The sequence below is a fragment of the Cherax quadricarinatus genome, chromosome 83 (assembly GCF_038502225.1).
Source record: "Cherax quadricarinatus isolate ZL_2023a chromosome 83, ASM3850222v1, whole genome shotgun sequence".
NCBI lineage: Eukaryota > Metazoa > Arthropoda > Malacostraca > Decapoda > Parastacidae > Cherax > Cherax quadricarinatus.
The window spans coordinates 4,220,066-4,233,599 of record NC_091374.1 but is presented as its reverse complement, the minus strand read 5'-3'; the positions used below and the strand labels follow the sequence as shown (position 1 = coordinate 4,233,599).

General features: G+C 38.3%; 2 protein-coding genes across 5 annotated transcripts in view; one reads left to right on the top strand and one right to left on the bottom strand.

The window, feature by feature from the left end:
- The window catches only part of LOC128702152 (uncharacterized), a 173,650-nt gene that overhangs the window by 63,922 nt on the left and 96,194 nt on the right, over positions 1 to 13,534 (top strand). The gene's annotated exons all lie outside the window — the stretch shown is intronic.
- The window catches only part of LOC128702252 (polycystin-2), an 89,400-nt gene that overhangs the window by 28,633 nt on the left and 47,233 nt on the right, over positions 1 to 13,534 (bottom strand). For all 4 annotated transcript variants that reach the window (XM_070102731.1, XM_070102732.1, XM_070102733.1 and 1 more), the window contains 6 exons: positions 9,342 to 9,466; positions 8,888 to 8,972; positions 6,512 to 6,651; positions 4,543 to 4,771; positions 1,153 to 1,383; positions 161 to 250 (listed from right to left, as the gene is read on the bottom strand). In XM_070102731.1, coding sequence (XP_069958832.1) covers positions 161 to 250; positions 1,153 to 1,383; positions 4,543 to 4,771; positions 6,512 to 6,651; positions 8,888 to 8,972; positions 9,342 to 9,466 — 900 coding nt within the window. The remainder of the gene's footprint in view (positions 1 to 160; positions 251 to 1,152; positions 1,384 to 4,542; positions 4,772 to 6,511; positions 6,652 to 8,887; positions 8,973 to 9,341; positions 9,467 to 13,534) is intronic.

The window sequence follows — 13,534 nt, the reverse complement described above, 5'->3', positions numbered from 1 at the left end:
TGTTATCAGGCATTTGAAAGTGAAAAAAGGCTATGATTCACTTTACAGCAATTTTCACTTTACAGCAGTAGCCCAGAACCTAACCTGCTGTATAAGTGGGGCCATCCCGTACGTATATGAAAAACTGAAAAAATTCTGTAAGAAGAGTGTTGTTACACACCTGTGTGCCAAACAGTAGGTAGCCAAGCTGACAATAAGCAAAGAACACGATGAAGAACATGATGGTGAAGCCGGCCACGTCTTTGGCACACTGTTGGAGAATTCATTACTGTTATTACTAAATGATGACCTTTCAAACATTTCATGAAGTATAAAACTAACAAGTTAACAAGCTTGACTGAATAATTTCAGCTATTACACAAAATGATAATTAGATTGAAACATTATTCTTGTCTCAGTTATGAGTGAAGAATTAGACACAGGCAATTTTTTTTTCTTTTTTTTAACAAGTCGGCCGTCTCCCACCGAGGCAGGGTGACCCAAAAAGAAAGAAAATACTTTCATCATCATTCAACACTTTCACCTCACTCACACATAATCACTGTTTTTGCAGAGGTGCTCAGAATACAACAGTTTAGAAGCATATACGTATAAAGATACACAAAATATCCCTCCAAACTGCCAATATCCCAAACCCCTCCTTTAACCTTTAAACTGTCCAAACAGATCTATGTTCACAAGTGTAGTGCTCCAAAAGTAGATCTACGTTTTTTTTTACATATTTTCAAATATAACAAAAAAAAACGTAGATCAAAGTTGTTTTTACACATTTTCAAATGTAAAAAAAACAAAAAGAAGATCTACATTTTTTTACATACTTTCAAATGTTGAAAAAAGTAGATCTACGTTTGGACAGTTTAAGGGTTAAAGTGCAGACATTGTACTTCCAAAAACACGCAATATATGGGTGTTTATTTGTAGACATTTCACCATCCAGTGGCTTTATCACACAAATTCAATACAAATTCCCATTATATCCTCGAATTTGTATTGACAAAGCCAGTGGATGGCAAAACGTCTACAAATAAAGATATGTACTTAGATGTTGTACATGCCTAATTCTTCATCTTGTCAGTATTGTATACCACTCAGGCACACAGTTATAAGTGCCTGAGCAATGTGGCACATTTTGACTCACTGGTATATACACACCTTTGACAAGGTAGTAAAGAGCTGAGTCATGGTCTTGTTGAAGGAGATGTACTTAAAGAGTTTAAACCAGGAAAAGAAAACTAAGACAGCCACTCCATTGTTGAATTGTGACTGCCAGAAGCCTAAGAACTGGAAGTCAGAGAAGGTGTCGGGGTCAGCTAGCAAGTCTTCCAACAAATAGTTGATTGAGATGGTTGAATATATACTAAATCCAGTACACACAATGGAAATCTGAAAAGAAAAGACATTCTATCAGAGGATCATACTTCTAATAAAATAGGCTGCATTTACAAGTGACAAATAAAATTACTGAAGTCTCCATAGGAAAGTGGAAAAGAATTCTTAATGTGTAAGCCATGCGTGCTGTAAGAGGTGACTACAATGCCACGAGCAAGGAGCTAGTAACCCTTTCTGCATAAATTACTGAATTTAAAAAGAAAAACTTTTGATTTTCATTTTAGGTCACCTTGCCTTAGTGAAATATAGCCGGTGTGTCGAAAAATTTATGAAATATATTTTGTGTAACTATAATTCACAAGAGATGGCAACAATTCCTTGCAGTTGTACTGAGAATAAATAGAGTAAATTGCACTGACACAGATTGCACTGACTCAGGTTAGGGTGTGTAGAAGAGAGGGAGACTACTTCCCGGTAAAAGTAGGTCTTAGACAGGGATGTGTAATGTCACCATGGTTGTTTAATATATTTATAGATGGGGTTGTAAAGGAAGTAAATGCTAGGGTGTTTGGGAGAGGGGTGGGATTAAATTATGGGGAATCAAATTCAAAATGGGAATTGACACAGTTACTTTTTGCTGATGATACTGTGCTTATGGGAGATTCTAAAGAAAAATTGCAAAGGTTAGTGGATGAGTTTGGGAATGTGTGTAAAGGTAGAAAGTTGAAAGTGAACATAGAAAAGAGTAAGGTGATGAGGGTGTCAAATGATTTAGATAAAGAAAAATTGGATATCAAATTGGGGAGGAGGAGTATGGAAGAAGTGAATGTTTTCAGATACTTGGGAGTTGACGTGTCGGCGGATGGATTTATGAAGGATGAGGTTAATCATAGAATTGATGAGGGAAAAAAGGTGAGTGGTGCGTTGAGGTATATGTGGAGTCAAAAAACGTTATCTATGGAGGCAAAGAAGGGAATGTATGAAAGTATAGTAGTACCAACACTCTTATATGGGTGTGAAGCTTGGGTGGTAAATGCAGCAGCGAGGAGACGGTTGGAGGCAGCGGAGATGTCCTGTTTAAGGGCAATGTGTGGTGTAAATATTATGCAGAAAATTCGGAGTGTGGAAATTAGGAGAAGGTGTGGAGTTAATAAAAGTATTAGTCAGAGGGCAGAAGAGGGGTTGTTGAGGTGGTTTGGTCATTTAGAGAGAATGGATCACAGTAGAATGACATGGAAAGCATATAAATCTATAGGGGAAGGAAGGCGGGGTAGGGGTCGTCCTCGAAAGGGTTGGAGAGAGGGGGTAAAGGAGGTTTTGTGGGTAAGGGGCTTGGACTTCCAGCAAGCGTGCGTGAGCGTGTTAGATAGGAGTGAATGGAGACGAATGGTACTTGGGACCTGACGATCTGTTGGAGTGTGAGCAGGGTAATATTTAGTGAAGGGATTCAGGGAAACCGGTTATTTTCATATAGTCGGACTTGAGTCCTGGAAATGGGAAGTACAATGCCTGCACTTTAAAGGAGGGGTTTGGGATATTGGCAGTTTGGAGGGATATGTTGTGTATCTTTATATGTTTATGCTTCTAGACTGTTGTATTCTGAGCACCTCTGCAAAAACAGTGATAATGTGCGAGTGTGGTGAAAGTGTTGAATGATGATGAAAGTATTTTCTTTTTGGGGATTTTCTTTCTTTTTTGGGTCACCCTGCCTCGGTGGGAGACGGCCGACTTGTTGAAAAAAAAAAAAAAAAAAAAAAAAAAAAAACAGATAAATTGTTTAAATAACATCTAATAATCTCTGCTACAAAATTTTAATTCATTTTTTAACACACCAGCCACATCCCACCAGGCAGTGTGACCCAAAAAGTAAAACAAAAGTTTTTCTTTTTAAGCTTTGTTTTAAAATTTTCATAACTACAGTATACAATATTCACAGAGTACAGTGGAACCTTGGTTGTCGTCTAATTCATTCCAGAGTCTGATGAAAACCGAATTCGACGAAAACTGAAGAAATATTTCCCATAAGAAATAATGTAAATCCAATTAATTCGTTCCAGACACCCAAAACTATTAACAAAAAATACATTTTATAGAGAATAATTGTATAGTTTTACATACAGAAAACAATGAGAAATACGTAAATATAAAGGACTAATGAAATGGATAAACGAACATTTAACATCACTTTTACCTTTATTGAAGACTCTCATTGGCATATGGAAAATGGCGAGGAAGGGAGAGGGAGGAGAGGTTATCTTTACCATCATCACTACCACCCTCTACTACCATCACTACCACCCTTGACCACCATTACTACCACCCTCTACCATCATCACTACCACCCTCTACCACCTCACAACTGCTACCATCCTCTACCACCATCAATACCACAATCACTACCACCCTCTACCTTTGTAGAGAATGGAAGTGATATTTCTCCACAAAACTTTGCAACTCATTCCACTTTCATACTTTGCTACGAGTTCTTTCTTGAATTCTATCATGTTTCTTGCCTTCTTTGGCCCCATGGTGGCTTATTTAGCAGTCGCACTCAATAAACTGCACATTCATACAAACAATTTTGTATGAATGTGCAGGGTAATGTTCACTCAATGAAAAACAAAGCCAGACTGACTCAGAATGTGTGTGTGGGATGCTTTGTTTGGACGCAGGCAGACGGACACGTTCTGTACGGCGAACAAAAACCGAGGTGATGAACGAAAACTGGGACAATGTTTTGACGAAAAAAGTCATCGAAAACTGAATTCAACAAAAACTAGGGCAAATGAAAACCAAGGTTCCACTGTATACAGTGGACCCCCGCTTAACGATCACCTCCCAATGCGACCAATTATGTAAGTGTATTTATGTAAGTGCGTTTGTACATGTATGTTTGGGGGTCTGAAATGGACTAATCCACTTCACAATACGTGTATTCCTTATGGGAACAAATTCGGTCAGTACTGGCACCTGAACATACTTCTGGAATGAAAAAATATCGTTAACCGGGGGTCCACTGTATACTGTATGTCAAAGAGGTATGCATCTCTCATTATACATAAGTTTTCTTTAATCCCAGTTTCAGAGATAAAACATTCTTGATTATATTTGCACAGGTAAAAAAAAAACATTCTTGATGACACTTATGGAATCAACAAGTTTTATATCTAATTTAAGAAATGCCTGTAAAATTTGCATCAATGCCAGACTTACAATTATCACCACAAGATCAAGAAGGTTCCAGATGTTCTTGAAGTAGGCACACTTAAGAGCTTTAATTTCTATAGTTTCTTCGACAATGTAGTATAGTATGAAGAAAAGGAATATAAACTCGCAGGCCATTATAAAGTAATCCAATGGGGTGACATAACGCAGTAATTTCACAGTAAGGAAGGACCATGAGGGAATAATGCCACCAGTTGCTGGAAACTCAAATGCCAGCCTGAAAAATAATACAAAGTATACTTCGGTCACATATGAGAATTTTGAATATATAGAAATTATGAACATAGATAAGAGTAAGGTGATGAGGGTATCAAACAATTTAAATAAAGAAAAACTGGATATCACATTGGAGAGAGGGAATATGAAAGAAGTGAATATGTTCAGATATTTGGGAGCTGACTTTGTCAGCAGATGGGTTTATGAAGGATGAGGTTAACCACAGAACTGATGAAGGAAAAAAAGGTGAGTGGTGTGTTGAGGTATCTGTGGAGACAAAGAATGTTATCCATGGAGGCAAAGAAGGGAATGTACAAGAGTATAGTGGTACCAACATGCTTATATGGGTGTGAAGCATAGATTGTAAATGCTGCAGCGAGGAGGCTGGAGGCAGTGGAAATGTCGTGTCTAAGGGCATGTGTGACGTAAATATTATGCAGAGAATTCATAGTATGGATATTAGGAGGTGTGGAGTTACTAAAAGTATTAGTCAGAGGAGTGAAAAGGGGTTGTTGAGGCGGTAGAATGACTTGGAGAGCATATAAATCTGTAACGGAAGGAAGGTGGAGTAGGAGTCGTCCTAGGAAAGGTTGGAGGGAGGGGTAAAGGTTGTTTTGTGGGCGAGGGGGTTTGGACTTCCAGCAAGCATGCATGAGTGTGTTAGATAGGAATGAATGGAGATGAATGGTTTTTGGCCCCCCATGAGCTGTTGGGGTGTGAGCAGGATAATACAGTGGACCCCCACATAACGATCACCTCCGAATGCGACCAATTATGTAAGTGTATTTATGTAAGTGCGTTTGTACGTGTATGTTTGGGGGTCTGAAATGGACTAATCTACTTCACAATATTCCTTATGGGAACAAATTCGGTCAATACTGGCACCTGAACATACTTCTGGAGTGAAAAAATATCGTTAACCGGGGGTCCACTGTATTTTGTGGAGGGATTCAGGGAAACCAGTTAGCAGGACTTGAGTCCTGGAAATGGGAAGTACAATGCCTGCACTTTAATGGAGGGGTTTGGGATATTGGCAATTTGGAGGGACATCTAAACTGTCATATCTGAGCACCTCTGCAAAGATAGTGATTATGTACAGTGCTCGTCATGGCATTATGCCGGGTGAGCACCCCAGCATAATGCCGTGACGAAAATCAAAGGCCTGCCATAGAGGGGGTTCTTTTTTTGTCAGTGCATTCTTCTTTATAGCAGCCATTATCATGATGTTACGGCCTGCTGCCACACTTCACAGTGACTTCTCATTGCTCACGTGGCTGCCGTGGTGCGAGGAAGTGTTGCACTGTTGTGTCTCATCCACCCCAGCAGAACGCCCTGATGAAAAAAGACCCCCTGTATGGAAGGCCTTTGATTTTCGTCATGGCATTATGCCGGGGTGCTCACTTGGCATAATGCTGTGACGAGCACTGCATGAGTGATGGTTAAAGTGTTGAAAGATAATGAAAGTTTTTCCTTTCTTTTGGGTCACGCTGCCTTGGTGGGAAATGGCCGACATTAAAAAAAAAAATAATCAGGAAGAAATACTTGAAGATCTGACGATCACTGTGTCATAGAAACATATGACTGTCACAGAACAGCAAAACAATGGAAAAATTGAAAGAGCAATGCACGGTATTCTAGGATTACCAACAGACATATGCAGTGAAAGCAAATTTTGTTCCCAAGATTTTGACATAATTTTCAGTTACTCTTTTCCTCTACACATAAACAACAATGTATTTACTTGATAACACAGAAGAGGTTAATGTTGGCATTGTAAACAGTAAAGTCAATAAAGACTGCACGTGTAGCTCTCGTAACCCACAAGTTTTTACGGAGATTGGAAATAATGTCTTCACTTTCGCTTCTGTTTAAACCAAGGTCCTGCAAAGAAAAGAAAATAAGTTACAACAGTGAGAACTAATTTTTAATGACACAATGCTTAGTGTGTGTGGAAGATTAAAGAAGAATAAACAAATACAGTAATCGCTATATGAGGTTCGAGACTTTTATGCACATCCATTCACAAGACCCATTTTCATTTTATAAACCTTGTTTTCTGCTACTGAATCTGTTGTCCACACATAGGGAACATCTGTCAAAAAGGTAATGGTCCATAGACTCTAAGATAATTTAATATTTTCAACACACCACCCATCTCCCAAGGTAAGGTGACCCAAAAAAGAGCCAATACTTATTCTACTGCTGTCTTGCTAGAAATGTGAAGACATCACAGGTTAGAGAATCCTCTAAACTGCAACTTTCCTACCTATCCTTCAGGATGCAGGTGCTGTACTTCCAGCCTCCTGAACTCACGTCGGCTAACAGGTTTCCCGTAATCCCTTCACAAATGTTACCTTGCTCACACTCCAACAGCACATCATCATAAAAACTAATTGTTTGGATTCACACCTATCTCATGTTTTCACACAAGGCAGTTGGAAGCCCAAGCCCCTAGCACTCAAAACTGCCTTTTCCCCCTACCTCCAACCTTTCCATCCCACCACCCAATTTATACACCTTGTTAGTCACATTATTTTGCTCCACCCTCTCTACATGTCCAAACTACCTCAATAACCCCTCCTCAACCCTCTGAATAACAATTTTGCTAACCATACACCATCTTCTAATCTCCAAGTTCTGAATTCCCTGTATAATACTCCCACCACACATTGCCTTCAAACACACCATCTTCACTCCCTTCAGCTTCCTCTTTGCTGCAATATTTAAAATTCATGATTCACATCCATATAACTGTGTTGGTACTACTATACTCTGGTACAGTTCCCCTTTATGCTTCCTTGGATAAGGTTCTTTATCTCTGCAGATTCCTCAGTGTACTGCTTATCTTTTTCCCCTTGGCAATTCTATGGCTCATCTCATCTTTCATGGACCTATTCACCAACAAGTCAACTCCAAAATATCTGAACACATTTACTGGAAAACAATCTCCCCTCTCTCTTACATACACTAACCTGAGCCTCACTATCTGCATAAAAACTCTATTTTTAGAAACTTACCACCTATTCCATACATTTGCAACATCTGCCCTATTGTTCCCTTATCCACCTTATCACATGCCTTTTCTAAATTCATAACTGTAACAAAATGTGCCTTACCTTTATGTAAGTACTGTTCACATATATCCTTCAATGTAAACATTTAGTCTACACATTCCCTACCCTTCTTAAACCCTCCTCGTTCTTTTGCAATCCTAATTTGTCTTGCACTTAATTCTTGCAATAATTATTATACACTTTACCAATACACTTAACAAGCTTATTACCCTATAATTCATACACTCTCTTTTATTCCCCTTTCCCTTATACAGAGGGACTATGCATGCTCTCAGCCAATCCCCAGGTACCCTTCTCCCCTTTCTTGCATAAATTGAAAAAAATATACCAACCACTCCAGAACTGCTGTATATCTCTGCCTGCTTTTAACAGTTGTCTTGATCCCATCTATCAAAACTACTTGTCCTTTTAATTCTACCCATCGCCCCACACACTTTCCCCATACTCACAATTGGCTCTTCCTCACTTAACTTATTATTTTCACTACAATTTCACTCAGAAACATTAAAAAAAAAACCGAACCTCACTCACTCCCTCATTGGCTCTCCTTTTACATTGCCTCAACCCTCTTTTCTTCTCCATATATCACTTCTACACTGTAAAAAACCTCTCATATACTAACTTCTCCCTTGCCACCTTTACCTCATCATTCCACCAATTGTCCTCTTCCTGCCCATACCCATCCTCCTATACCCACTGTATTACATAATCAATAATACACAGTACAGTGGACCCCCGCATAACGATCACCTCCGAATGCGACCAATTATGTAAGTGTATTTATGTAAGTGCATTTGCACGTGTATGTTTGGGGGTCTGAAATGGACTAATCTACTTCACAATATTCCTTATGGGAACAAATTCGGTCAGTACTGGCACCTGAACATACTTCTGGAGTGAAAAAATATCGTTAACTGGGGGTCCACTGCATAAGCTATATTGTGCTATATTTAAAAGAAATTGCTGTTGTATAAATGAGGTATTAATATTTTAGGACTACTTTCTTTAGTTTTAGACAATATATACTTATAAAAAGGCATTACAATATAGCTTCCTGCACCAGAGTAGACTGCAATTTGTCCCCAGTAGCTGGTGCCATTCATCTCCTCTTCAGTGTGGTACTCCCATCTGTAAAGAGCATTTATTAATACACTATTAATAAACATTATCTGTCTTATTATTGTTACTGACAGTTGGTCTTATTTTTGTTATTGTCAGCTGGTCTTATATGATTGCCAGCTGGTCTTAATGAATTGCATTCATCATGATTATTATCATGACAGTAATTACACTAAATACTTGTTCTGCATTGCTATATGTACTACCAGTGTTCATCTAATTTACATCACTCTAGTGTACTATTATAACCATCAGTATCACTACTATGTAAGATAAGAAGTAAACAGAGACATAGTGAACCAGACACACAGACAGTATAAGCCTTTATTAAATGTTCGCTCTGTCTCCTTAATTTACTGAGCATAAGTTTTTACTTACTCTGTTGAATTTCCTGGGCCAAATGGTTCCGTATCTTCAATGGATGGGGAGTACACACCATAGCACTGCCTAATGGCCTGCTGGAAGTCATCCGGTATTGTACACGAGCTATTTTGAACTCGTAGCTGAAGGATAAAAACTTGTTAATCCTAAAAGATTCCTCTTAATTTTACAGGAAGGTGGGGTAGGGGTCATCCCCGAAAAGGATGGAGGGGGGGTAAAGGAGGTTTTGTGGGTGAGGGGCTTGGACTTCCAGCAAGCGTGCATGAGTGTGTTAGATAGGAGTGAATGGAGACAAATGGTTTTTGGGACCTGATGAGCTGTTGGAGTGTGAGCAGGGTAATATTTTGTGAAGGGAATCAGGAAAGCCGGTTAGCCGGACTTGAGTCCTGGAAACGGGAAGTACAATGCTTGCACTTTAACTCTTAAACTGTCCAAATGTAGATCTACGTTCGCTCGTGTAATGCTCCGAATGTAAATATATGTTCGATTTTGTGTGTTTTATGTAAAAAAAAGTAGATCTATGTTCGGAGCACTACGCGAGCGAACGCAGATCTACGTTTGGACATTTTAAGGGTTAAAGGAGGGGGTTTAGGATATTGGCAGTTTGGAGTGACATCTAAACTGTCGTATCTGAGTGCCTCTGCAAAGACAGTAATTATGTATGAGTGATGGTGAAAGTGTTGAATGATGAAAGTTTTTTCTTATGGGTCACCTTGCCTCAGTGGGAGATGGCAGATGTGTTGAAAAGATTTTCGAAAGTAAAGGCAAGTTTGATATTGGCCTATAATTGTTTACATCTGTTGAGTCACCACCTTTGGTGTAATCCTTGGTAGCTTGAGTGATGCACGGAAGGTGTTGGTTTCTAGTGATTTGTTGAAGAGTAATGCAATGGTGGGTGAAAGGATTTGAGACACTCATTTATACAGCAGTGGTGGCACTTGGGTTACATTCCCTGATTTGTTTTTTAGAGAGTTGATAATCATGGTAACCCCAGTGGGCTCTGTTGGTGTAAGATAGAGGGATGTAGGGAAGTTTCCATCTAGATAATTATTAGCTCAGGCATTGGTAATTGGAATTTTACTGGCAAGATTTGATCCTATGGCTGAGAAGAAGTCATTTAACTTGTCAGCTGTATCAATAGGCTGGAATTTCTGTTTGTTTGGTTTAGTTAGTACAATATTACTAGTTATGTTCAGTTTGTGGGTGCCCAGGATCTGAGAGAGTGTTTTCCAGGTCTTTTTTATGTCTCCTCTCATTTCAGTGAATCTATTAGAATAGTATAGTTGCTTAGACTTTGTGATTAAATTGGTGAGGATTGATGTATAGTGTTTGATAAATTATTTAGTTATTAAGCCCCTTCTATATTGTTTCTCATATTGATGTTTCATATTGATGGACATTAGGATGCTGTTAGTAAGCCATGGGCAACTTAGTCTTTTACTGGTTATCTGTTTAGTTTTTATGGGACAATATTTGTTATATAGTCTTTGAATTTTGTTTAGAAATATCTCTATCCATTCACTGATACCAGCGGCATTGGTAAATTCTGTAGGCCAGTCAACTGAGCTTAGTTCTGCAGTGAAATTACTTATTGAAGCCTCATCATATTGTTAAAAGAAGAACTTTTTATATTCCATCAGTTGCTTACAAATGTTGGTTAGGAGGAAAGTTAGATAGTGGTCAGCAGTGTTGTCAGTGATTATCCCAGCTTCAAGGGGGACTAGTATGTTTGTCCACATGTGGTCAATTATGACTGCACTTGTCTCAATTAGTCTTGCTAGTTTTGTAACTGCTGGTATGAGTAGTGTAATGTTCACATTGTTAATGAAGTCAGCAACAGGTTAGTCATCTGCTAGGCCAAGGTTAATGTTGAAGTCTCCTGCTAGTAGTAGGTGGTGCTTATTCATTTGTGTATCTGTAATCAATGTTTTTAGTTTATCACTAAAGGCTAGGATATAAGTATGAGGCATCCTGTATACGGCCCCAATTGCTTTAGGGTTTTTTATTTTTTTACAGAGAAGTTTGTGAATATATATTCATCACATTCATCATTGAAGGATATGGTGTTTATACATGATAGTTCATTGCAATAATAGAAGGCAATACCTTCCCCAATTTGTTCTGATCTGCAGTTGTCAATTGCTGTGTATCCTGGTAGTGTGTAGATGTCTACTGTGTCATGCTTAAGCCAGGTTTCAGTAAGAATAATACAGAAGTTTGTCTTTAATGAATCTAAGAGTATCCAGAGGTCATTAGAGTGTTTACTTTGGGATCTAATATTGTAATTCAAAATTGTGATATTTCTGGCATTGCTGAGGACAGTACTGGCTTCTGTTGCTGTGTGGTAAAGGCAATTGGTTTCAGTTAAATGGTGACTGGGCTTTAGATTAATTAGGTTCATTTCAGGGTCGATGTCAGCACTGAGCATTTTTTTTTTTTATTTATTTATTTAAAAATTTGTGCACACATACAGAGGTACAAAAAATACAGAAAAGAGCAGTATGCCAAAGCCACTTATACTATGCATAGCATTACGGGCTGGCTTAAAATTAACTTAAGATGAACTAAGCAATGATGACATCGGTGATAAAACTTAATGTAAACAGATTACTATAAAGCACAAGTGAGTATTACAAAGACAGGTCATATGGTTGTATGCATTGTTGTACATTCAGTAGAATGGAGTATTCTGTTAGGTAGTGTATTTAAAAAATAATAAAGTTAGATTGGGTTTTAGGTTTAACATTTATGTGATATAATTGTGAGAAACATTTAAGATATACAATTTATAAGGTTCAGTTATTCAGTATTTATTTGGTTTTGGGTGAGTAAGTGATCTTTGAGAAGAGACTTGAATTTATAAACAGGTAGTGTTTCTTTTATATTTACAGGTAATGAGTTGGGGTTAAATGATATTGAATTGCAGAAGGGTGATAATGGTGTAAGTGTATATTGTTCCAGTAGATAGTAAAACCTAATAAATATATACATAGTGAAATAGTAGTAGTAAAATATAACGAACTAATAAGACTAGGTATATCAATAGCACCTAACAGTTACTGCACTAATGCTATAATTAACTTTATACAGTAGACAGCAAAAGAAAAAAAAGGGGTTTTAAAACAGTAGTGCATAACTTTGGACTGTACTGCACTACTATAGACTGCACACACAAGACAGTAGAAAAATATACTTCTCAAATGGAGGACGGTAAAAGATAGTTACAAAAATAAAAAAATAGAAAGGTACACCTTTTTAGGCAAACAAGATGGTGATCTTGTTTGCTTAAAAAGGCAAGATGGTGAGCATGTGTTCTGGCAATGAATTCCAGATCTTTGGGCCCTTTATGTGCATACCATTTTTGCATAGGGAAAGATGGACAAGAATGATATCGAAAAGTGATTTGTGCCTTGTGTTATGCCTGTGTGTTCTGTTGTAGTTATTAAGGAGGATTTTGAGGGGAGGGTAAACATTTAAGTATAACGTTCTGTGTGTGTGTAGTAGGCACAATAATAAGTGTAGATATTTTGTATATTAAGAAAATTAAGGCTCTTAAAAAGCGGTGGAGTGTGCTGTCTAATGCAGGTGTTGATAATCAACTGCACAGCAGCTTTTTGTTGGGTTATTAAAGGTTTAAGATGATTTGCTGTGGTTCAGCCCCATGCACAAATGGTAGGTAAGACACATAAGCAACAGTTAGGCAACTTTATACCAAAATGTTTCGCCTACACAGTAGGCTTCTTCAGTCGAATACAGAAAGTAGGCAAGAACAGTGAGAATTGTTTGATCTGAGAGGGACGTGATCTCTCAGTGGCAGCATTCTCACTACTACTACTACTCTGCACCTCTCCTTCCGACAGTATTTAAGTCTCTGCACTGTCGCTTGATCTTCAGTTAGTTAGACTATGGAACTGAACTTCTCCAGGCTGGGGGACTGACAACCTCAAATCTACGACTTCAAGGGTGATGGACTGATTACAACGTCTTCACATCTCTACTGTTTCTGCCTACTTTCTGTATTCGACTGAAGAAGCCTACTGTGTAGGCGAAATGTTTTGGAATAAAGTTGCCTAACTGTTGCCTATCTATCTTACCTACCAACCTGTCGGTATTGAATACCATTTTGATATTCACTCATGCACAAATACCGTAGGTGAGGTAGGGGTAAATGAAAGAGTGGTAAATAGCAA